The following is a 25,979-nucleotide window of genomic DNA, read 5'->3' as shown; positions in this document are numbered from 1 at the left end:
CTAGATGGAGGAAGGAAATAGAGTTCTCTGGGGGTCAGAATGGGGCAGGGTCAGCAGTAATAGGTAAATTAGGGCTGAGAGCAGCGAGAGGAGCAAAGCTCACCTGCACGGCAAGGGCTATGGTGACATACAGGCAGAACACCTCCCCTCCTGTTTAGGAAGCCTCCTCGCACACTTGCTGCTGCTAGTGGGGAAAACAGGGTGGTTCCAGGGCAAGGAGGCCTGAGAACGGTCACTGCTGTCTCTTGCTCAGTGAAAGCATGAGTGAGGTGCTTGTGGACCACAGCCTTGGTTGGGCTCAGGTGAGCATGAAGAAATATGAGCCCTTCCATCTCCCAAATCCCTGGGCCGAAGCTCAAGTCCCCTCTCTGGGGACAGGGATTGAGTTGGCCCTAGCACACTGGATTCCTGCCTACACAAGAGGGTCAAACTGAGAACCGTGTCCCAAAGGAGTTTGCAGTTGATTTATTAGTTTCAATAGCAATCATGTTTTCAGTGGTTATTGTTAGTTTTCGTGTCTGTCTCTTTACTGTAATCTTAGGTCTTTAAGATAAAGGATCTCATTTTTTTTTTCAGCATGCAGTATAGAAATATACATGAAGCAGAAGTAGCATAGTGCCCTTGGAGGTAGGGAGATTTCCAAGAGGGGATGTCTGCACTGGGTTTTGAAGGGTCTTGTGCCCAGTTGGCTGGGGAGGGCATTCTAGGCAGAGAGAACAGCATGTGCCAGAGTAGATCTATTAAAATTATTCATGGACCTAATATCAGACCCCACCACAGGCAAATTTCCCAGTGGTGTAATTTGGAAAAACTAGAGATTTCAAAGATGGAGAGATACTTGAAGACAGGGGGTCTTCTGACGGCCCCTGAAACCTCACCAGGTAGGCCAGGCTCTACTTGTTGGTTAAATGGAGAGCTAAGCCCCCAAGGTTCTTGCATAAGAAGGTGTTTCTGCAGGTCTCCCCGGATGAGGCAGACTTTTGAGGATATCCCTTGCTCTTTGGGGTATAAATGATGTTCAAGTATCAAGAGGAGCTGTCCACTCCATCCTGATTCTAAACCCATACGTGCAAAGAAGAATAGCAATAACGCGCATTCTCAGAGGGAACTTTCTTGTTGCCAGTGAAATTAATGAGGATCATGGCTCATCAGCCCCATCCTGCAGGCACACCCCATTTCTATAAACAAGGGCTTTCTCTAAACAAGTGCTCCTTACTGAAGAAGCCAAAGCAGAAGCTGAGACATCCCTGGCTGATTTTTCTCCTGGGCCCCTTTCCCAAGGCTTTTAACACTAGAAGGGACAGGCTTCCCGTGTCCCAACTCCATGAGGAGGTGTGTGGACGCCTTCCTCTTCTGCTTGGGTCTCTGCAGCCCACTCCCACTGTCCTGCCCTCGAAGCCCCAGAAACGACCTTGTGTTTAGAGGGTGCCTCACCAAAGTGACCACTTGGGGTCACTGTGACCTCACCCAGAGGTGGCTGAACACATTCTGGCCCTGGTCTCAGGCCCAGCACCCTGACCCCTCTCAGGAGAGCCCACAGGGCACTGAGGGCCTGGTGCTGATGTGGTATTTGTGCGCCACCATGAGGAAGTGCAGACAGGGTGCAGTGGAGCCCGAGGGCCTGGCTGGCAAGGGGACGGGAGTTCCTTGAAGAAGATCCTCCCATGGACAAGCATGGTCTCCTGCCTCTGCACCTTGAGGACCTCACCATGTCACCACCACCCCACCAGGGCCTGAGTGAAAACATGGAGAGTGATACACCTACCGGGATGTGGGCCTGCACCCACATCCCCTGGCAACCAGAGGCCTGGAAGGTGGCAGAACACATCACCTGATAAAGACACGCTTGCACACACCAGCATGCACGTGTGCACAAGGCATGTGATTGCATGTGTGTGTGCATGGTACATGTGTGTGAGTGTGAGTGCAGGTAGGGTGTGAGTGCAGCTGTGCCTGTGCCTTTGTGATTTGTGTATTTGAGAATGTGTGTGTGAGTGGTTGTGTGAATGTGCGTGTGTCTGTGTACGTGTGAGTGAGTGTGTCACATGTGGCTGGCCCTAAGTCTTCTTTCCTTGCAGTCCTGTGTTGTACTGTGATGTCTAAAGGGACTGAGGCCCTGGGTTTCTGAGCCTGTTGGTGGCTTTTCCAATGAGCCACTTGCTGGCTGGTCAGGTGGCTGTTGGCAAGGCCCTTGAGAGGGCTTACAGGCCAGTTCATATCTCCTTTGTTCCCTTGGTCCTGGGGACCCTCAAGGGTGGACTCTGTGCATGAGGGAGGTCTGGGGAGAGAGCACAGGTGGCCGAGGGCATACTCCTCTGCCTTCCAGGTAAACGTGATAGCCACACATGCCTCTCTGATGACCCAACAGAGGAGTCATGGCAGGTGCAGTAACCAGAGTAGTGTTGACAACTTGTACTAGTCCCAGGCAGAGAGGCTGCCTCCTGACCACCTTTCAGCCAGGGGCCCAGATCTCCTTTCTTGGCTGGGTTTCTATCCCCTTCCTCTGTCCACTAGGAGTCTTCCGTGATGGCTGATTGTTTTTTGCTGCTACCCAGGCATCTGAGTGGTGTCCACAGTCCCCATGTCAAGTTCTAACCTGGAGGTGCCATGAGGAACACTCAGGGACTCTTTGGGACTCCAGGTGTGGTACACCAAACCACCTAAGAGGCCGAGCCAAAAACGGACTCATCCTTAAGACAAGAAGCCATCAGAGCCGGGGACTAAGGCATTGCATAGTGGGGAGAACAATGGTGTAGTCTTCTGCTCTGTTGGGAGTCTGTTGTTCAGAAACAAGTTCATACTCCAGAGGGAACTGCTCAGAGAATGATGGGGAAGATGCCTGGTGCTGCGCCCAGCTGGCCTCGGTGTGGCAAAGGGCAAGGTCTGCGAAGGGGGATGGGGTGGGGAGTGCTGCTGCAGCCCTTGGAATGACTCAGAGCCCACAGAGTTGGGGAAGGCCCGGGTTCCACAGCAAAGGGCCAACGTGGGCCTCAGAGACAAGGCCTCTGCAATCCAAGGGCCATTGGTGGTATTTTGTGGGAATAAAGGGGGCTGTGTGTGTTCCCAGAGGTGACCAGGCTGTCATGGGTACCCGGCTGAGCTCTGTAGAGGAGAAGAACAGTACAAACTTCCCAATGGCTTCTGCCGCTCAGTGTTAGCACCTCTTCCCTGAACTCCCTACATACTTGACCTCATGGAAGATTCATAGTGACCCTGGGAGGTGAGTGGTGGCAGCCCTGCTTTACAGAGGGAGAAACACAGGCTGAGAGGTCTTGCTGGTGGCTCAAATCACCCGCAGGAAGGGGTGAGCTTGGATTTAAGTCCAAAGGCTGGGCTCCAAATGTGTCACCGGGCCCAGGGTCTCCGGAGACCTTGGAGGCTGCAAAGATCTCCTCTTTAGGGTACAAGCAGGGCTGGAGGGAGAAAGCTCTGTCACTTGGAGCTCAGATCACACTGTTCCCTCCCCTCTTTCTTCTCGGGGCCCTTCCTTTTCTTCCTTCGGATACTGCTGCAAGAGAGCAAGTGATCCTCATAGCTGGAGTCTCAACCAGTAGCATGTCCTTGACTTGGTTTCCTTACATACCTCTAATCCTTCCTTAAATCACATAAAAACATTTGCCTTCATAAATCTCCTCGCTGTGAGCTCCCTGAGATAATCGTGTGACATTGTGTGTGTGTGTGTGTGTGTGTGTGTGTGTGATTTTTTCATCAGCCCTACTGTAGCACAACATACTAACCTATCTAAACCCACTACTCAGTAATAATTTCACCATCCCTTGTAGCCTGTGGAATTTGAATCTGGACTGTCCCTTACATTTGGCTTCATTTGTGGGAAGCAGCAGCGGTGGGAGGAGAACCTTCGGACCAGGACTCAGGAACCGAGTCCACTCACAGACCAGTCCAATCACAGCTGCGGACTCGCTAGCTCTGTGAACCTGGCAAGTGTCCAGATTCCCAGGGCCTCCGTTTCCTCACCTATAAAGTGGGGTTGCTAACAGGACTATCTCATGAGGTTTCTGTGAAGATGAAAAGAAGCTCTAACTGTGGCAAGGGGGTCTGGGATTTCAGCTCAGGAGGAAAACAGCTTTGATTGTGCCGCCCTGGTTTGCGGTCCACTCTTTGCTGGGTAACTTTTGACTAGGAAGATGGCAGACACTTCTGCAGGAAGCCAAGACCAGTCAAACAGACTGTCTGGGAGCCCTCGGGCAGCCTGGGCCAGGACCGCTCAGCATTGCCTTCATCAGGACCCAGGCCCTGCGTTTGCAGTCGCCCTCCCTGGGCAAGGTCTGGCAGCAGGCTCTCTTGGATGGGTGTGCTGAAGGGCCCAACAGGAGTCAGCACTGTTCTCCAGCCAGGTGTGGTGGGCAGTGGGCACTGCCTTAGTCCACACCACCACTTCTCTTGTTTAACCCCAGCAATGGCCTGCTGACCAGCCTCTGCCCTTGACCTTCTCTGCATACCACAGCAATTACATCACCTTATTTAAAACTCCCTCAGTGGCTCCTCATTGCCCTCTAGAATAAACCCCCAGGTTTTTACAGGGAATATAAGGATGACCAGGCTCTCACCCTGTCACTGGCCTCTCACACTCTATGTCCCAATCAGAGTGAACTTTTGCATCTTCATTCACTCATCCCTTCAAGAAACACTGCTCTAGGACCTAGAATATTCTAGATACCGTAATGGACCCTGGGGATTCAATGATGAGAAAAGAAAAACATGGTCCAGCTTCCCTAGAGCGCCAGGTCTAGGGAGAAGCTCAACTGTCAAAGAGTCATGCCCACAGGTCAGAGGCATCTTGAGCCGTGCTGAGGGCGAGCGGACAGCATGATCTGGCCTCCCTTGGGAACTACACAGGCTTCTTGCAAAGTGGCATGTGAACTGGGGGCGGGAGGGAAAGCCAGTGTGAACTAAGAGCAGAGCACCACGGCAGGAAGGACAGCACGTCTGAGGGACTCCCAGACTCATGGGCCAGGAGCAGAGAGGGCACCAGGGGATGGGGAGGGGTGGGACTTGAGAAGGCAGGGGACTGGGCAGGCCAGCCATGCTTAGGGTTTTATTTTGCTCTGAGAGCAATGGGCAGCCCCTAGAATGTATGCACAATGAGGTGGCATCACCAAGAAAGTATTTTGAAAACATCCCCCTGTTTTGATGGATCAGATGGGCCTGAAGAGGAGGTCCCTGCTGAGGTTCAGGAAAGGGATGAGAGTAGCTCAATGGTTGGCTTCGGGGACAGTGGCCTGAGAGAGAGCTGTGAAGGTGTAGACTGAGCAACCATTGTGCTCCCAAGAGACAGCACTTACCTGTGAGGGTGGCTCTGGTGGTTGGACCAATGCCTTTGGGGACCAGCACCTCATGGTATTGCTCCCCGGCCAAGGTGCTGTACACAACCTTGTATTCCTGAACTTCTGCCTCGCTGTTATCCCACTCAAGGTCAAGGCTGGTTGCTGTGCGGGAGCCGACTCGTAAATTCTTGGGGGCATCAATCTCTACAAACAGACAGACATCACCAACATCACACCCGATAATGTGCATTTGTGGTGCATCTTGAATTTTAAAAATCTTTGTGGCGAGACCCCACACTTCCTGACCCTCTGCCTTACATTTGAGTGAGCTCTGTTTCTGCCCCTGGCTTTTTGGTCTGTCCCAGCAAATTCCTTGGTCTGGTTGGAGGGTTTTACTTGGAAATTAGACATCGATACACTTTGTGATACCCCATGACCATCCAAGGGTTCCAGAAACTTGGAAATGAGCCAACTAATATCACAGGCTCCAAAACAAAGCAAAGGGAACCCAAGTAGGAGAAATCTGGGATAATCCTCAAGTGATTAAAATGGAAGAGAACAAAATCAGGTTTGAACATCAAGCAAAGAGAGGAGGGTTGATTTCAAGCTGCCTTTCTGGAGTTTACTAGTATAGAAATAGCTGAAAGGTTTACAGATTGGAAAATTAAAACACAGACAGGGGAAGTGAGGTACTAGAAAGAATGTGGGCTTTGGGGTCAAGCTTCAGTTTGATTTCCAGCTCTGACACCTGCAGGAATGGGTCATGGACAAGTCTTCCAGCCTCACTGGGACTTGATGGCCCCTTCTGTAAAAGGAGCAAATGATGCCATATTCCAGTTGCCATATGGTTAGACAATACATGTCAAGTTGGTTGTCTGGCCTCTGGTGTGAAAATAGGTGTCCAGACCCTGGGCTGGCTTCCTGTTGCCTCTGAAATGCTTCCTGAGTTCCAACAGTATTGCACCCCAATGCTCGCTCTTGGGGTTCCACAAATTCCAGTGCAATGAAGGGACTATCAGCTTCGGCATCTCTCCCACAACCCCAAGGAGCTGCTTCTCTCCCTGAGAACTGACGGCCTCGTCAGACTCATTTGGGAAGGAACAACATAAACCTCTAGGTGTGACCCTGAAAAACTGAGACTCAAATTTAACTTGGAGCAGACCAGTCCTTTGTTCCAAGCAAACCTCCCCTGGGCTGCTGTAGTCTGCAAAAGCAAGGCAAGTATCCTGGATCCTTCTTGCAATGACGAGAATGCTGCGAATCCACCCAAAAGCAGAGGCTTGGGAGTGAGAAGTATTCTGTTTAGTGATGTAAATTGGGCGAATCTTTTAGCAGATTTATGTCTCTGCAGCTTGTTTACTGAGAACTGTTTTTTCACTCAAAGTACTTTAGCAAGGGGAGCTGTGCATCCCTGATGTGTTGTGTGTGCTATTTCTCTAGCAGTTGGGTGGAGGAGCCCGTGGGGGGATGTGCCTGACATCATGGCCCTGAGTGTCATGGGCGGGGTGTGGCACCTGACCTGGACTGGGGCAAGAACAGCTGGGTTAGGGTAAAGGTGGACACCTGCACCTAGTGGACACCTCTTACCTTGGAAACATCCCCTTTTTATAAGGACACAGAGAGGACTCACTGCCAAGGGTTCTGGGAGGTTTCTTCTTAGGGCCTTTGCGCTGTGGATGGGGGAAGAGTTTTCTTTGAAGGCAGTAGGTACTTCCAGTGCCAATAACCCTGAAAGAGGTCATTCCTGGAACAAGAGCTTGGGCAGAGGGGAACTTACTTGCAGTCTCAGGGTCTGGAGGCCTGGCTAGGAGGGGCGGCTGAGAGGCATCCCTCTATTTGGGAACAGAGCTGGTCTCTACTGCATCAGCAGGCCTGGGGTGAGAGGCAGAGGTAGATGGCTAATGGGGGCCGTGGAGGGACTTGTGGCTGTGAACTCTAAAGCACAGGCTAGATCCCATGATTCTGTTCTGAAGCCTTCCCTGTTGCTCCAATCATGAACTCCCGAACCTCCCTGTAGGCCCGCTGGCCTGGCCTGCCTGCTCTCATGCATCACCCTGTCCTGCTTCTACCCTACCCCTGGGGCTCCGGCTGTCTGCCTTCTTTCTACTGTTGAAACACATCAAGCTAATTCCTACCTCGGGCCTGTGCACTGGCTGCTGCATCTGCCTGGAATGAGCTCCAGATCCCTGAATGACTTAGTCATTGAGATCTTAGTTACAATGCCACGTTCTCAGAAAGCCTTTCCAAACTGCTGGATCCAGCGGATCCCCTCCACATCATCCATTTCACTTCTCATCACAGAGCTCACCATCACAACGATCTTGTACATTTCTTTCCTTTTCACTGGCAAGTTTCTCCCAGGAGAATGCCATGCATGTGGTCCAGGTCTTGTCTTGTTTGTTCTACACCCTTAGGTCCAGCAGATGCTCAATAAATACACACCAAGCCACTGAATGAACACCATCAGCTCTGTTTTTTTTTTTTTTTTTTTGCTAACTCAAAGCCTCTGCAGAAGTCTTGTCAGCTGTTCAGCCGTGGGGCTTGGGATGCTTGGGGTGAGGTGGTGCAGGGAGAAGAGCAGCTTTGGCTGAGGACAGCTGGTGTTGCAGGGGCAGGAAGCCCCCATGTCCTCTGCCATGCACAGCCAGAATCTTGGCTGGGAAGGTAAGTACTGTCCTGGTTGAACTTGGGAAAGAATTTCTATGAGAATCCCAGAGTGGAATCACTGAAAAGCAGGTGGGGCTTGAACCTTCCTGGTGTTCCCATTAGTTTCCCAGACATGGTACCCCAAGTTGGGTATTTTAATAGAAAATTATTGTCTAAAAGTCTAGAATCCAGGTGTTGGCAGAGTCGCTTCCTTCGGAGGGCCGTGGGAGAGCGTGGCGGCCTCTCTTGGCTTCTGATGAGTGGCCGCCATCTTTTGGTGCTTCTATCTCTGCTCCCATCTTCAGGTGGCATTTTCTTTGTGGGCAAGTCTGTGTCTGCAGAAGTTCCTCTTTCCATAAGGACATTGTCGTATTGGGTTAAGGCCACCTTAATGACCTTATCTTAATTTGCCTAGAACCTATTTCCAAATAAGGTCACATTCATATGTACTAGGGCTTCGACACCTTTTCAGGAGACCTAGTTGAACCCATATCAGCATTAAAGAGAATTCCAGAAGCATTTAGGTCACGTGCACCAGTGGCTGAACTCTGTGGCTTCAGGCTTATGCTCAAAGATGCCCCCTACAGCAACAGTCCAGGGATGGTGGCGCCCCCTTGAGGGCAGTGGAAGGCCAGGCTGCTGAGGGTGGGGATTCAAGAGACTGGGCTCCAGATTTCCTGGGATGGGGCTGGCTTCTCCCTTGCCACTGGCTTGGGATGCGGCCATCCAGAGCCTTTTCATTTTTCAGAGCAGCGCTAAGACCCAGGCAAATATCCCACTCACCATGCAGGAAGCAAATCTCTGTTTTAATTGCCTGTGCAATTAGTGCGCTCCTAGTGTCGAAGCCATCACCTGGAAAAGCACTTTGGTTAATTTGAATTTAAGCGGAGTTCTGGAATGACTAAGGGCCCCGCTGCGAGGGCCCGGGTACCCGCCTATCATTCAGCTGGCACATGCCAACCCCGAATTTGAGAGTCTGTCTGCGAAGCTATTTGTGGCTTCTGGCCTCTTCTCCCCTCCCCCGCTCCTAAAGCAGAGGGGAGTGGGTTGGATGGACAGGCCGAGGCTGCACAGAGAAGGCAGCCACCTCATGGCTGCCAGTCATCAGGCACCGGAAATGGGAGAATGGAGCAGAGGCGGGCAGCAGGGAGCTGAACCCTGGGGGGGCCCATGGAGGCGGGATGTAATTGTCTTGATTGGAATTTTCCTGGGCCACCCGCCAATCCTGCTTCCATCTTGTTGACCTGAACATCAAGAATTTGCTTTTCACCAGGCTGCTTGACAGCCCTCTTCTCCTGTTTTGCCTCTGCAACCTCCTTATCAGAGCAGAGCACAAAGAAACCACTTTCCAAACACAAACTCTCCTGAAATTAACAAAAGAATGCAGCACTGCCCAGGGCAGACACCACCATCCTGAGCAGGTGCTGTGGTGTGCGCGGTGGGGGTTGACCTTGAATTCTCAAACTGAGAGGGGATATCACAGGTCATCTTTCTTCACACTCTGCCAGGAATATTTTAGTTAAATGAGGGAGAAGAAGGGGAAGAGAAATGGGCAGAATTCGGCTCCTCTTTTCCAGGGAGAATACTCAGTCTCTGGGGATGTGTTCAGAAAAAATTACCACTGGCCACCCCCTGGGTGAGGGAGTGGAGTCTGGGTAAAGGATAGACAGACATCCTGGAAGTTCTCTGGCAGAATAAAATCCTGCCTTCTGCAGCTCGCCAGTGTCTACGTTTGATTCTTTTTAAGAAGCAAACTCTTCTGCGTGCAAAGAGCCCCATTGAAAGAATCCTGCTTCTCTGTCACTGGGGAGGGTGGCCTTAATGGCCAGCTCTGCAGCAGAGCCTGGACTGTCCAGCGCTTCCCTCTCTTGTGGGATGGGCTGCCCCATGGGCCAGGTCTCTTCCCATTCCTCCTTGCTCTAAGTCCTAACCCAAGTAGCCCCCAGGTCTGCCACATGGACAGACTATCCCAGGTCTACAGTGCTGGTTAGCTTGCAAATCGAGCTGGCAGTCATACTTGGCTGCACGCTCCAACCTAGGGAACGTTTTGTGTCTCTCTCTCTTATTCTTTACCTCATTTATCAATGGCTTAAACCCAGGTGGAGCAGGAAGTGCTAGCTATTGAGCCTCCTTGAAGCCCCTGGGCTTGCTCCACCCCGGCACAGGATCTCAGGCCACAACCCAAGGCAAGATGCTTGAAATAGTGATTCTTCTACTGTCAGATGATGCTGGTTCTTGGATCCTACAGATGATATCAGTTTCCTTGAATCCCTGGGACCCCTTAGAGTTAGCAGAGAACCTTGACATGTTCCCCAAGGCAGAGAGGCCAATGTCCATCCTGATTAACTAGGCTCAGTGACTAAGCTGATCACAGAGCCTTGCTGACCGAGCCAGGGTGCCAGGAAGCTGGTCTCTTGGGTGGTGCCTATCTTTCTTGCCCACAGTTGGCCAGACTAATGGGCACTGAGAGTCGGAGCGAGTCACCTGAGCTCTGGCCCTTCCAGAGTGCTGGTGAAGCTCTCTGACGCTAACAGCCTTGGGAAGGGGGCCGAGGTCACCATGGCAGTTGGGAGGCACTATGTGGGCTTCCAACTTCCTGTCCCTGGAATCAGGGCTTGGGTGGCCCATGCTGGTGCTTACACCGGACGAGTCACAGCCCTGCATTCGGCCTGTGGTGGGTCGGGTTGGGCTTTGAACAACGCCAAGGTGCTCCACCGTGGCCATGCGGCCATTACAGATTTAGAGAATGACTACAACAATATCCACAAATGGCCATGAAGCGTCCCGAGCAAGACGCACCTTTCCCAAACAGTCCCCAAGTTGTCATTTGGGCTAGCACTATGGATGCCCCAATGTCTTCAAGATAAATGTGTCATTTTACAAATGTCATTTTGCCAACCTCAGGGACTCATCGGAGGACAGGACTCAGTCGCTCGTCTGGCTGGCAGAACGAGGATCAGAACCTGTTCTGCTACTCTGGTGCCTGCTTTTCCTTTGTGCTGCGATGCCCCAGACCACTCCCCTCCTTCTGGCAGTGACCACTCCTTTCCTGCTCCTCTTGTGAGGACTCCACCAGCTGGCTCCCCCCTCCCCCTGTGCTCCTCTTCCCACGGCAGCCTCACCTGTTGTGAATTCGGTGGTGGTGGACGCGCTCTCGTTGGCCCCTCGGACCGCACTGACCGACACCGTGTAGCGGGCGCCGGGCCGCAGCGCTTGCACCGAATACTGGCTGAGGGGAGGCTGCAGCCGGAAGGTGGTCTTCCCGCCTTCCCCGCCCACCAAGCCATATTTCAAGAGAATGAAATCAACTTTAGCTCGAGGTGGGGTCCACTCCACAAAGGCCACAGTGTCAGAGACATCTCGAACCAGGATCTGCGTGGGCCCATCAATGACTGAATGAGAAGGATCAAACAGAACAAAACGTCACCAGTCGGGCATAAGCCTTTGGCATCTGCCCCCTCCTTCTGGTGTGAGCTTGCTCAAAGAGGGCATGGTGTGAGCATCCCATTTTACAGACAGGGAAAGTGAGGAACACACTTTGGCAGTAGGACTCAGTTCTCCTGATGCTGGGTCCCGTTCTCCCTTTACCATGCTGCAGCTTCTGGGGCTGGCATGTCCTAGTCTGGGAATGGGAGGGCACTTCCTGGTCTGAGAGACTCAGAACAATTTCTTTCTGCAGGAAATGGGACCAGGACTTGAGGACCAAGCTTCCGGTGCCCAGCTCCCACCTTCAGGGAGCCCCCAGGAAAGGTCTATGAAGTGACCACCCTGTCCAAACATCCGAGACTTAGACCTCAGAGGTCACTGTGAGTGTTCCAAAGCTGTCCCTGCCCAGCTGTACTCATACCCAGACAACCCAGTGGCTGAGACTGTACCCAACCCAGCAGATGTGTGCCTTTGTGCCCAGGAAACATGCCCTCTGGGAAGACACAGTACACTGGGCCATTTTTGTTTTCTCCTCCAGGGCTTGGATATTTCTGAGAAGGAAGGACACTGGAGTTACACTGCAGTCCTCAAGGTTTCCAGCGAATGTCCCTCAGGAGCCCTGGCCTCTGGCACCATGTAGCTGAGGGGAAGGCTGGGAAAACTGGCTGGTCTCCTACAGGGCGCAGCATCTACAGCTCTAGCACCCGCTGGGTGCTGTTCATATTGAATTGTGCTGGGAGAGGGCCGGGGAATGTAGAAGGGGAATAGGAAGAGGGAGAACCTGGGAGAATAGAAGATTACTTCTCAACTCCTCGTGGGATGTCTGCTAACAGCTCTTTCCTAAGCATTACTCACTACCTGCAAAAGAGGAGGCCCAGACTCGAGATTTGCATTTGCTGTGTGACCTCATTGCTCTGGTTTGATCTGATCAATGTTGATATTCCCCAAGGATTTGGAATTGGCACCAAATTGACTCTGGTTCTCCAAGCAGCCTGTGTTGGACCCTGAGCTGGTGTGGCCATTGTCTATCATATTCATACAGAAATAGAAACATCTGATGGCATGGGGCAGGGAGGAGGAGAGGAGAGGACTGAAGAGGGGACAACAGGGGAGGGGGGATAAGGGACCATGAGGAACTTCTAGAAAGCCCTAGAGTAACTTCCTCCCATTCCATTTTGTCATTTGAGTCTTTCATTAGACCCTGATATGCTTTTGACCCTGGGTTTCTATGAAATACTCTATGTCCTTCCAGAAACTTCTCTTTAGCTTCAGGTAATTCAGGTACATTTTCCTTGCTGGTTAGCTGAGTGTCTTGACTGAGCCTTGTTTTTTAATCAGCCCACACTGGTCCACCTTCTGCTCTGACTCCAGATATGAGGTCTCTCTCTCAGCTGTCACTGAGTCCCTTGACTTTTCAAAGTTGGGCTGTCCCATAGGCACCACGCCCTCTTTCTGGATCTAGCCCATTGCTGTTTTTTATTAAGCAACTTTAAGATTTTGGGTCTAGCATCTAGCACCAGCCAAAATGAAAATCACCAGACCACTTTGGTGCCAACTGTTTGGGAGATCAAATGAAGTCCTGTCTTTTATATTTAAGGTAGTCACATGACTGAACAGAAAATATCCAGACTGCTTCTTTTCAGCATGCTGCACTTGGTGGTTTTAAGTAACCTGGGCCTTTTTAACTTCATTTAATTTAATTAAAAGATGGAGGAATGGCCTCCTTACTGTGGTATAAGCATAATGGAAAGAGACGCTTAGTCAACGAGTTTTGAGTAGATGAAATGAATGGGTGAGCCTCTTCACCATGAGAAAGGGGGAAACATTTCAGGGAGCTGGAGCTTCTAGAAGAAAATAAAAGGTATCAGGGAAACTCAAATGACCACATAAGGCTTTTGTCCTTCAACTCTTGGATACAAAAAAAATCCCTGACCATAATGGAGTGACCATATTAGACTGTGATTATGTAGCACAGAGGGCTCTAGCTGCAGGAGGTCTCATATTTGCATGCACTAAATGGCCTGTCCTGAAGAAGCCAGGCTGAGTGCAGACGAGGACTCAGAGCTCCACAGGAAGGGGCTGGTGTAGGTCAGACCTTAACAGAAGGAAATAATTAAACAATCGCTTCCTAAAAACAGCAGACGGGATTGCGAGCTGGCCATCTTTTCTGTTGTCACTCTTGGATTCTGCCCTTTGGTTGGTCACTTGGTAGTAATGTCGCATTCCAATCAAGGAAGGATCATCTTGCTTTCAATTTAGTCCCAATTTCTAAACAAACACAAGTTCTACTCAAAACGTGAACTGGAATACATGTTTCTCATTTTTCATTTTTTTCCCCCCATGGCTCTGTACATGATGTCAACATATTAACACTAGGACTTTTCTTCTTGATTGAAAAAGATCTGCCTGGATTTACTATGGATTTCTAGATCCACATTTTAAGTTTAATCTTAAGGGACTTCCAGACCAAGAAATACTGCAAAAATGTGGTTTGAATATAAGACTAAGGCAGGATTGGACTCCCTTCTTTAAGTACTTTCAATGCTTTAGAAGACTAATATTCAATTGTAATGTTCTCTCTCCTCTGTGAACCATCTTTTGTCTTCTACAAATGTTTTTTTTTTAAAAAAAAACATGAAATCACAAGAATGGCTTGGGGACCAAGAAACAATCCTTATCAGAAGTGAAGAATCTGCACTTGTCATCTAATGTCAAGGCTTCAGGTTGCAGCATTAACCCTGGGGAACTGAGCGGTGCCCTTAGCCTTCCGGATATTTTTGCAGAGCACTTTTGGATTTTAGGCTATGGGGTTTCATATTTGGACTAAAACAGTAGTTTGAAAGCCTTTTTTTTTTTTTTTTTTGAGTGAAACTTTTTTTTTTTAAACAGAACATTTTAAATGGCTGTTCAAAATATAAAACAGATCAAAGTGGAGCTGCCCTGGTTGGAGGCATCTCAGAGGAAGTAATTAGAGGTGTGGATCTCCACCTGATCCTGGCCTCAAGGCACAGGTGTGGAACCCTAGGGCACCGATGGAACACAAGCTAATGCCATCAGAGTTTTGATCAGTGCTTCTCAGACAGAGTACAGGCCTCAGCACCTGAGGTTCCATGGTTCCAAGAAGCAGAGGATGAATCACTAATCTACATGGTCTCATTACCCAGTGCTGTGGTTCCCTTTCCTGGTCAATTCAATATTTTGTTCTGGACCTAATATTGTCTTGCAAGGGTGACACTTTCTGTTTATGAAAAATAAAACTGTATCAACGTTCACCTATCCCGGAGTTTGTTACTGACAAGGAAAACTGCCTAGCCCGGGCCACAGCTCTCCCAGCAACAAAACGAGAACAAGAAAATGATCCCACAGACTACATTGAACTTTTGAGGAAAAAAAAGGTATTGTGTGAAGGCACTTACATATGCATCACAATTGCTCATTTTGGGCCTTGAAGTTGAACACCCTTTGTTAGTTCAGGAAACAATAAGGCAAATAGAATAGAGTTGACCAATCAATCCTGAAAATATAATAACCTTGAAGGAGATGAACTGTGGGGATGGACTAATAAGCAACTTATGTTGTCACACTGAAAAGTGACCCAGCTCTACGTACTGTTTTGACATGGTTTGTCTCTGACTACTTTTACTTCCAAGCACGGTTTCTGGGTATATATTTATATACTAAGTGTTAAATACTCACTTTTATTAAAAACATTGAGTCTTCATTTGGACCTACAGATGTAAAAATCCTGGCAACTCTTTCCCCATTTTGCATGTGTCCCCTTTGCTCTGAGTCTGCAGAGCAAATACCTCAGTGAATACCTCTGATGAACTGAAACCACCCCACGGGCCACAGCAGCTCCATGGTCATCAATGAGACTTTGGCCAATCCTCAGGTAAGGATCAACCAGATCACAGTCCCGCCAAGACTGCTTGAGTACGCACATTTCTGGTCCCCTTTGTCTATATAGCTTGGCAGTTCATGTCAGTAACTGCTGAAAATATGAGTCTTCCTCGTCTTCCCAGGATGGCTATCCTAATTAACGTTCCTTTCCTGCTTCTCACCATTACTTTTTTGGATTGGTTTTTGGGTGGATGGCCAGATCTGATTTGTTGGGATTCCCCAGAGTTAGGTGTCTGGATTAGGACTCTAGTAACATTAGCGGCAGAGTATAATCACTTTTTATACTTTATCTAATTTAATCCTCACACTGACTCATGGACATACTATTGCTCCTCAGTGTAAAGCAGGTTGACATCTGAGAAGGTTTGGCTGACTTTCTCCAAATCTTACACTAGGTGAGATGAGTCTTTGTCATGAGATTTTGGTTCCAAAGCTCATGAAACTAAGGGGTTAACATATGAGGTCTCTTAGTGAGTAATGAGGATCAGAAAAATTGCCTGGAGAATCTTGACAGAGAGTTCCTTAATGGAACATGGATTTCTATGCTTGCAAAGAAGAGCAAAAGGAGTATTGTCAGCTAAGTATCTGGCAGAGTAGACCCATCTCCAGGCCCTCCAATCACTCAGCTCTGGCAGGAACCCAGCGGCTGTTTGCCTCCCCACATCTTGGGTAATTCTGCAGTTCTTGTTCCTGGGTGACCTACAGCTGGAGCACTCACCAGTGGAGACGCTGGCCGAGGTCGGGGGGCTCCGGGCTTGTTCCTTCAGGGCCACCACATTGACAATGTATTCCTCCCCAGGCTTTAGCCCAGTCTGGTTAAAGGAGGTGACGTCACTTGGGAGCTGAGCAATCACTCCTCCTTCATTGTTCTGGAGAGCGGGAAGGAGCAAAGAAAGGAAAAGAGAGAGTCACCAGGAGTGAAATCAACGAGAGAAGGACATGGAACACTGACTTGGGAACTGGGAAGTAAAAATGGGGGCTACTTCTACTCCCTCCAGGCTGACAGAGGAGTGTCTGGGGCTAGGAACAACTCCCAGCAGGCTCGGTGAGAACCGACTTCAAGAACATTTCTTTGGCCTCTCCTGAGTTTTTTAAGTTTGCCAATAAAAATTAGTCATGAGGTGATGCAGATTGGCTCTTGCCAAAGACTAAATGTTCAATGGTTACAGGTAACATCCATCATTTTTTTTTTTTTTTTTTTGGTCATTTAGTGTTACGAGCCTGCCTTTGGCTGTTTATAAGAGTACAGTTGTGTGTAAACATTTTTATAATATCCACAACATATTTCAAACTAAGATATTCCCAGATTTTTTAATGAGCTGGGGCTATTATTTGGCTATATCTGGAATTTCTCATGGTGCTACAAAGGGTGAAAATCTATCAATGTCATGTTTCCACCTCACCCAGATGAGTTAAGACTCAGAGACATAATCATGAAGTACAAAAAAAAAAAGAAAGAAAGAAAGAAAAAAGAAACACGAAACAAACAAACAAACAAACAAAAAATACAAAGGAGAGTGGTAGAAGACAAATAGGTGGAAAGGAAATGAAAAAGGAACTAGATGATGTTGGGTCCAGAATCTAATATCTATCTACCATCTACCTATCATCTATCTACCTATTATCTATCTATCATCTATCTATCAATCAATCATCTATCATCTATCTATCTATCATCTACCTACTATTAATTAGGTTTTCCATGTGTGTGACCTTGGAAACAGAGGGGACAAGAGGGCCCCCTTTCAAACACTCCCCTTCTTCCTTATTCTTTCATCTTAGTTTATGTCATCTCGAGTTCCCTGTACGTCACTTACAGCCATACTTTTGTAAATCAACGTGATAACCTTCCCACAGCCTGTGACTTCTGCCTACAGAGGCTCAAGAGGTTATTCTCTGCTGCCATGCATTGGATCTTGGTATGCCCTGGTCAGCCCCTCTTTTATTTAGAGTTTCACATATTGTACGTAAAACAGGAGAATCTGGCACGATTTTCTTTTCTTGCTTGGGCAGCAGAGTAACATGATTCTTTCAGCTTTCTTTTAAACTCAGTTGCCTTCCATTGATTATTGGCCATTTTAACTCAGATCATTTGTACAATAATAGATTTGCATAGAATGTCTGTTAGGAGCATTTGGCTTGTCATGATAGGACTGTATCTCCAGAAGACAGGGGGCATCTGCGTTTGTGGGCAGAGCCCTGGAGCAGGAAGCTGAGACTAAAGTTTTTGACTTAAGCCCGGCACTAATTAGGGATCTTATGTCATCTAAGTTCTCTGAGTCTTCGTCTCTACACACTAAACTAAATTAAACTAAATGTGAAATGTGGGGTCTTAACTCTGTGAACTTGAAGATCCTCTGTAGCTCCAACAGTCCACGATGTCAAGAATGTGGTGGTAAAAGAAAGGCAAGATCATAGTCTAGTTCTCCCCAAATGTGTCATTGGCCATTAAATCTGAAGAAGTCTGAAAGGTGCTCTTTCCTGTAGAAGGACAGGGACAAAGGGAGGGATATGGCTGAACTTTGCCCCCTCAGGTGTGGTGGTCAGGGACAGCTAGGCAGGCGTCACTGGCAAGTCGGAAACAGTTTTAGGATTAATAAAAGAAATAAGTAAGCTGCTTTACCTAGTAGAGAGGAATCTTAGGGTACTTTTAAACTCACAGACTAAGCATGCAATTTGCTTAAAGAAAAGGTTGCCTAATTAATAGGTTATAACTTCACTCTGAGTAACTGGGAGAACCAGGGCATTTCTGCGATGCCTCTAACCTCTGGGGTTGCAACCCACACGAGCTGACAGTTAGTCCATCTGTTTGTACAGAAAGAATCCGTGGAACCCAAAGCTGGTTCCACTTGGCCCCCACTTTTTGATGGCCCAGTTTCCTAACCGCTAACATGGGACTCTCCAACCCTGAAACTGTCTCAGCAAGAGCTGCCGCTGGAGCTGCTTTCCAGGTCCCCCCTGTGCAGACCAGGGGCTCTGCTCATGGTCCTCAGCTCTTGGTGAAAGGAGCCTTCTGCAGCCCAGGCACTCACTTAATGCCCTTTCATGTCTCTACTGGCCTGGAGCGAGACCCTGGGCAGTGCTGCCCTGCTGCCCTGCTCCCCAGGTGAGGCACGAGCAGAGGGAGGCATCCTGGCAGCGGGTGTTACCTTTGGGATGAAGCTGATCTCCCACCCATCGAAGGAGAACGAGAAGGGCTCCCACTGCACCTCCACGGTCGTCTCCGTAATTGTCTTGAATTGCAGCCCTTGAGGAGTGGAGAGATCTGGAACACAGCAATGTGGGTGACAATGTCACGGCTGTCCCTGGCAGGGACAGAGAGCAGTGCCTGGCTCTTGTCTTGTGAATGCCCTCTATGCTATGGGTGTGGTGGCCTGTGGCAGGACCGCCCTATCCTACGGCAGACACAGTGTGTCCTGGTGCAGATGGGCGCTCTGCCCTGGGGCTCTGGGGCTCTGTGTTGGTGCAACACAGGAACACACTTAACGAATGCAAAACTTTTTTTTGTGCTTTCTATTACATAATAGAAACTGTTAATGTTAAATATAAAAGTCATGTTTTCCTTTCCTTACTAATGTGATAAATCTTGGAATGGAATAAAAAGCCTTTTTCAGAGAACTCGAACACTATCTTTGGAAGCTGTACAGGATTCCTGGGAGGCAGTATTGTGCTAAGCCCAATGTTCCCATCTCGTTCACAGGGAAAGGAGGCAAGAGAAGGTTTGGTTAAAGATGTGGAGCAAGCCAGCTTCAGAAGGAAGACCGGGGTTCTTCTCCTGACCATCTGATGTGCACTCAAAGTATTTTAGGGAGCACAAATCCCTAAATTTAGGGCAGTCTGAATTTTCATTTTGTGTACACAAGCAGAACAAAGGCGTACACCAGCTTTGCTCTTATTTCACTTTCTCCAAATTTCCTCTGGCTGCTCCTTCGTTATTCTGCTCTCCCTCACTCCCTTCGGCCTCACTTGTCTAACTTTTGGCTCTCTCTAAATCTCCTCCCTTTCTCCCCCCAACCTTTCCCCCCAACCGCACACACACACACACATGCACGGGTTCAGTGGGGTGAAATATGCTCGTCCTAATGGAGTTCCAGTTACCAGCCCTGAGTATGACAGCACAACTTCTCTCAATTCTCCAGGGCTCCGCTCCCATTTTAGCTTCACCTCTCCTGGGCTATTCCCGTTGGAAAACCGACAGATTCTCATCTCTCCCATTGGGAAGCTTCCTGGCTGAAAGGCGGGGCTGGTTCTGAACCCACTTGAAGGCATGTCAGGCGCCTTTACATGATTTTGTCCTTGTCACCTGGGAGCGTGCCTGCAGGGATGCCCCGAATTGGCACAACCACCACCACAGGGGCTGGAAACCTCCTCAGTGCCTGTACACGTGGATCAGAGTGGGGACGCCTGGGAGCCGGCCAGGCACTGGGGGTGGTGACTCATCCTGGAGCAAGGTGGGAAAAGCAGCAGATGGTGACCTACCTCCACGGATCACGGCAGATATTTAAAACTAGTTCACAGGCACCAGAGGAATTGGGGGGAAAGGTCAAATATAAACAGATAATTATAGGCATATTAACAGAGTCAGCATTTGTGAGAGTCCAGTATTATCCCAGGACTTGGGTCACCTGAGAAGCAAGGGGGCAAGACGACTTCTGCAATCCTGCCCTGCTGCCAGTCCCTGTCCTTGCCTCTTTCTAAGCTCTGCTCCCGTCCTCAGGCTTCTGTGAAGCCTTCAGGGCCAACTCTTTATACCTTGACCTTTTTTCCCCTCTGGAACTTCACATCCTAGAGCCTTAACTTTCACAACTAAAGTGAGCCATTAAGATACGGTGTTATATCCAACCTGGTAGCGCCTGCTTGCCATCCCAGCGACCTGGGATGCTGAGGCAGGAGGATGGAAAGTCCTGGGCCAGGCTTGGCAGCTTAGAGACACCCACTTTCAAAATAAAAATGAAAAGGGCTGGGGATGTGGCTGAGGGGTAGAGCTTGCCTAGCACGTGTGAGGCTCTGGGTTCGATCCCCAGCACCACGAACACACACACGCCAAGATGTTCTGCTAAACATCATGAAGAAATGCTGCCACCTCTGTATGAGAAGTGGATGTTGTCGCTGTGGTTTTAAACAAGGAGTTTTTCTTTCACTCTGCTATGCACTTGCCCTCGGGAACATAACATCTATTGGCAACTTGCTTATTGTTCTTCCTATTTCCTATCTCCTAACTGTATTCAAGGTCTGTCTAAGTCTCATTGGGTACATGGCTTCCAAGTTGAGTCTAGCTTCTAACAAGTCAGTATTCAATAATTAAGTACTTTTTGTTCTTTTGTTTTTATAATCTATGGAAGCTGCCTGAATTTGGACATTCTCTTAATAGGAAGTGTCTGTTTAAAGATACACCCTTTTCTAAGTGGGTCATGTCTGAAGCCCTTCCCCTCAAGATGATTGCAGGGTCCCTGGAGAATTCAGAAAAGACACCACTACCATGAATGCCCATGATCTCATGTGGGAGAAAAGAAAAATGAAGCAGGAGGTGGGGAATGGTACGTACGGGTGGCCACCTTGGCAGTGATGGGAAGGCTGGGGATGTTGCTAATGACAGCGTAGACGCTGATGTTGTAGGTGAGACCTGGCTCCAGCTCCGTGATGGTGACACCACTCCAATCTCCAGGCACCCGCTGCTGGAGCTGGAGGCCCCCCCGGGCCGTCGGCTGGTAAGAGATCACATATTCCGTCACTGCCATCGGCCCGTCCCATTCCAGCTCAATGGACCTGTCGCTGATACCAGCCACTCGCAAGTCCTCTGGAGGGGCAACTACCGGGAGGCAATACACAGACAGCGTGAACTCAGAGGATTGCCTGCCCCACCCTGGACTCAACTCTCTTCCTCGCCTGTCACCCCCCACGCCATCTCCACACGGTCTGCAGGCTCAGCGGACTGAGTGATTTGTAACAGCTTCACCTCCTTTCTGCACTTAGTTATCCCAACCTCCATGAGGCTATGAGTTAGTGGTGTTCAGGAATTTCACAAGATGGTTAGACACAACCATTATGAAAGATGAAACTTTAAAAACTTACAGTGAAGCAAATTGCGTCAAAAACAAAGGTCGTAAGTATTCACTTTCAAGTCATTTCACTACATCTTCCTATCATCTAGGCCCTTGAGTGACGTTTGTGTGTTCTACCTCTCTGGTGGAGATACTGTGTGATGTGTCTATTGCGTTTCCAGTGCCGGGTTGAGTGACCTCATGTTGGTAGTTTGAAGTTGGCCAAACAGGGAGTGTTTACACCATGGAAACTGGACAGAGCGGAGCTTCAGTTTCTTTGGTTTTCTTATCACAGATCCAGTTGTTAGATATTTCATAACACACCACTGGCCAAAAGTGTTGGTAGTTTACTAAGTTACTGTCATCAGATTGTCCTGAGAGCCAATGTCTGACTGTGAAAATGGGGCTAAAGACTTCATCCCTTGTTATCTTACAAATTATGACCCCAAGACAGGAAGCCTTGTACGCTAGGGTCTGATAAAGACATTTAGTGGCTCTTTCTCATAGCGTTTTTTTTTTTTTTTTCCTTTTAAAAAAGAAAGTTTTGGAAGAGTAACATGTTAAACTAATTTTCATTAGCCTTGACCTTGGAGGTGATGATCAAGAAGCCTTCTTGAGAGCTGTGCTTTTCTCTCTTGTCTGACTTCTCAAATGCTGCTCAGAGTCACCAAAGGTTAAACCACATTGAAAGAGCCTTTCAAGTCTGATTCCCTTGGGAAGTGAAGATTCACCAGAAGTGTAGGCATCAAATAATTGAACCTTTAAGACTAATTAGAGGATAACTCCAGTGCTTCTGTAATTGGACCTGCTCATAGATTAAATCAAAGATCAGGTCAATACTTAAATGGTCATAATTAACCTATACATTCATATGTAGTGGAGGGTTTGGTTGGTTTAAGAATTGCCATTGGTTTTGAATTTCTCCTCTGGGTAATCTCAACCTTTCACCTTTATAAGCCAGAGGTCTAGGCCAGCTGCTTTTCATACCTGCCTCCTTGTGCTCACATGTGAAACCTCAACTCCTCAGCCAGGGCCGAAGTGAGGAGCCCTTTGACCCAGACTCACAGGAGGGAAATTAGCAGCATTTATCTGCAGTGCTGGATATTAGCTTTGATTGCATTTGATCAAAACCATTCATTTTGTGAAAATCTAGAGAGCAGAGCTTCCTCTATCAGAACCAAAACAAAAATTTAAAATTTATTTTTTAAAATGTACAAAATTGAAGAAGTACAAACGATGTTTAAACAATTTAACCTTCCAATGATATTGCATAAACTTGCATCATTGCTAATTCTGACATTAGTGAAGATGTGAACCTCACTCAGATGTTCAGGGCAGCCTGTATGGAATGGCTCCTGGGCCCAGGGAAGGACTGATGAGAACCTGTCAGTATTCGGCACCATCACACTGAGAATTTATTACACACCAGGCACAGTGCTCACTGCTCCAACATGGATTATCTCATTTGACCTCTTACCAACACCACGGAGTAGGTGTTATTATTACTCCTATATTATAGAGGAGGAAACCGGGCCACACAGGGGACAGACACAGAAGCTAAGATTAGAACCCAGCCAGAATGACTCTAGAACCTCTGAGCCCAAATGCAATTCCAGTTTACATGTACATGGCATTTCACAACCTAGAAAACATGCCCCACACACCATCTAACTATTTAAAAAATCCTTTGACAGCAGCCTGTAAGGTAGTTCAAGGAGCTAAAACTATTTTAACTTTACAAAAGAGAAATCTAAGGCCCAGGTCAAGGCCTATGTCAAATCAGGAGTTGGGCTATATGTAGCAGAACTGATTGTTCAGCCTGAATCTTCTATGGTTAGAGCTCTTTCTCCCATGATTTAAGGAGTAGAATGTGGATTGTTCTCCATGCACCATCCCTCCAAGTAGAACTACATGAGAAGCAATCCAGACAGTCGTGTAGGATGTGCTCTCCAGAATAGTGCTCATCCTGGAGCTAAGAAAACCCCTTTTTAAAAAGTTTTTTGGAGTGTGTCTCTTGTGATTCAGCATGCTGTTCCCAAATTTCTTTTGCAGGACATTTTCTGCCATAGGGACAAAAAAAAAAAAAAAAAAGGCCATTCCAAATTTCAAGTCACCAACAACTCTTAGGGCCTATGGGACAAGTCAGTGTATTCCTTTCTGGTTCTCTCTTCTAGAAAATAAAGCTAAGCATGACGGTGAAGGGTGATCTGAGCAGATTGTTTTAGAATTGTTAAGTGAACAAGAGGGGCAGAAGATTTATCTCAGCCGCTTAGCCTGAGGCCTGAGCCTGGGGGAATACACTTCCTTCACTTCCCATGGAGGAAGAGCAAGGGGTGTCATTCAGGGTAGAGTACTTCTTTGAGCCGTGGCTCAGTGGGGGACAGCATCACTACTTGCCCTGTAAGTGAGCAGCAGCTGTGCACTTTGGGAGCCAGTAGTCGTTACTAAGCAAGACAATGTGGAGTTACAAAACAAATTATAACGGAGACTCAAGCCTTGAGTTGATGCATTTGTGGTGGGGAAAAGGCATTCTCAGTCTTACTTTCTTTGGAGTTCCAACTTTGAAATTTAGGGAAGAGCAGGCTGCTAAAAAGAAAGAAGTGGTGATTATCTGCACAGCGCCCACGCTGCTTACTTTTTTCAACCTCACGTCACTTTTGCACTTAGGTGGTGAGAGCAGCTGGAACCAGTCCACGTTGTGTCTTGCTCTAAAACGCAAGGGGTTTCAGGTGCCAAAGGTAGGGCTGGCTGCAGTCCTGACAGAGGCAGGGGCTGATGTTGACAAATCTCTGCAGGCCCGACTGAAGTCTGGGGAACAGCTTTCTGGATTATTTCAAGAGCCTGCTCCCTGCTTCGCGCTGGCTCCTAGGGAGATCAGGACAGCTCACCAGCTAGCTTCTGCTCTGGCTGCCATCACTGGGGGAAGATGCAGACGCATGGTCCCAGGTACTTCTTCACCCCATCTCTCTAATACCTTGATTTCTAAACATTTAAAAGGGCTCAGCTTTTATATTGAAAGGTCACTTCTTTGTGGCTGTGGCTTTACAATGAACATGTCTCAACTCTGTCTACTTAGCAGTTCAGAGAAGATTAAAGAGGGCTGGGTTCTCATTCTTATTCTGCCATTAATGAGCTGTCAGGCTCTGGGAAAGTCTCTCTCTCTCTCTCTGGACAACTCTTTGAAATCTGTCAAATGAGAAGCCAGGAGTAGCTTCTATGTAAGGCAAGTCTTAAGTGCTCATATTCATGAATTGTTTGTTCTATTATCTACACATGTGCAGAGAATAGAGGCAGAGCTTGAGATTCTGTCCCATGGTGCACCCTGAGCAAAAATCAAGCTGAGGAGTCAAACGCAGTGGCCTTGCTGCCAATATTCAGTTGTGTTCCAGCTCTGGGGACCCAAGCAGCCTCAGAATGAAATCCACACAATGGACAGCTCTTCTCCATGCCCTCGCCAAAGAGAAAATGGTGACCTCCGAGGGAGTGTAGCCTGAGACTCTTCATTTCCCACCTTCCCAACCCTTCTCTCTCTCCTCTGTGCTCCTCGGGGCGGTAGGAGCGGTACTGCTGTTGTGTGTGCACCTGGCCAGAAATGTCAAGCAGGGGATAAAGAGCCCCCCCTCCGACAGCCTTTTCACAAACAGCAAGCCAAGGAGCCCTTGAGGAATGACCTAGATTCCTCTCTGGCAGAGACCTGTGGCATTTGGTTTTAAAGGCAAGCTTTAAGAGTAGTACCTCATGCAATGAGAGGTGGTTCCAGGGTTGCTATAGAAACAGATGGAGATTATGCAACTGTCCTTCCTCACATGTTTTGGGAACCTGTTAAGTGATTTATCTGGGCCTACAGAAGTCTTAAAGCAGCATAGAGGTAATGTGTGTGTATGGTTTGGACTCAACCAAGTCATAGGAATCCTGACAGTTACTGAGTCTTCCCGGAGGTGACCAGGAGGGCTCATCTCCAATGCGTTTTGGACCCTGGATCAGATCAAGCTTTTGTCTGTGAATGGACCCATCCCTGTAGAAAGACAGGTCAAGAACATGAGGGCAAGGGCAGACATACAAACACTGAGTCTATTACGAGTTGTGTTTGGGATAGAATACCCTCAACACAGCAATGGCCAAAACTGACCCAGAGTAACCTCCAGGTGGGGCTTAGCAGAACCTCATCCCCTGGGTGGAAACTAAGTTATGCTTTATCCTTGCTGTCCAGAAACTGCCTGGTGACTTTGGATTCAGAAACAATGAGGCTTAACTTCTGTCTGAATTTTGCTTTGGAACAATTGATACATACGATGACCATATTTGTAGAGAGACATTCCAAAATTGAGAGACTAAATGAAATAAGTAAAATCAGAAAAAACTTAATGTATAAAAAAATTCTCCTAGGCAGTAGATTATCTTTTTTTTTTTTTTAATCTTTCATCATTGCCATTGATCTTGCAAAAAAATGTAACTTGAAGTCCCATGGTGGGAAGTTGGTCTGCCACAGAGCGGAGTGTCATTGAAGATACTGAGGAGCAGGAGGCTGGTATAGCCAGTTTCCCAGGATTTCTCCTTTAGAAAACTCCTGGAATTGCTCAACCAGAAAGTTGGAAAATGTTTGTTGTTATTTCTGCTTTTAAAATTTCCCAGTGGGCATCCTGAGCTTTGAATGGACAGGATCAATTACTAATCTGTGCTG

General features: G+C 48.2%; 1 protein-coding gene across 3 annotated transcripts in view; it reads right to left on the bottom strand.

Annotated features, from left to right (window-relative positions):
* Tnr (tenascin R) overlaps nt 1-25,979 on the bottom strand; it is a 430,671-nt gene that overhangs the window by 49,121 nt on the left and 355,571 nt on the right. For 2 of the 3 annotated variants that reach the window (XM_048809995.1, XM_015492060.2), the window contains exons 6-10: nt 20,803-21,066; nt 18,407-18,522; nt 15,976-16,126; nt 11,054-11,323; nt 5,304-5,489 (exon numbers count right to left, since the gene is read on the bottom strand). In XM_048809995.1, coding sequence (XP_048665952.1) covers nt 5,304-5,489; nt 11,054-11,323; nt 15,976-16,126; nt 18,407-18,522; nt 20,803-21,066 — 987 coding nt within the window. The remainder of the gene's footprint in view (nt 1-5,303; nt 5,490-11,053; nt 11,324-15,975; nt 16,127-18,406; nt 18,523-20,802; nt 21,067-25,979) is intronic. The other variant, XM_048809996.1, reaches the window with a different exon arrangement.

Source organism: Marmota marmota, unplaced genomic scaffold (genome assembly GCF_001458135.2).
Source record: "Marmota marmota marmota unplaced genomic scaffold, marMar, whole genome shotgun sequence".
Taxonomy (NCBI): Eukaryota; Metazoa; Chordata; class Mammalia; order Rodentia; family Sciuridae; genus Marmota; species Marmota marmota.
This window is presented reverse-complemented; position numbering and strand designations above follow the sequence as displayed.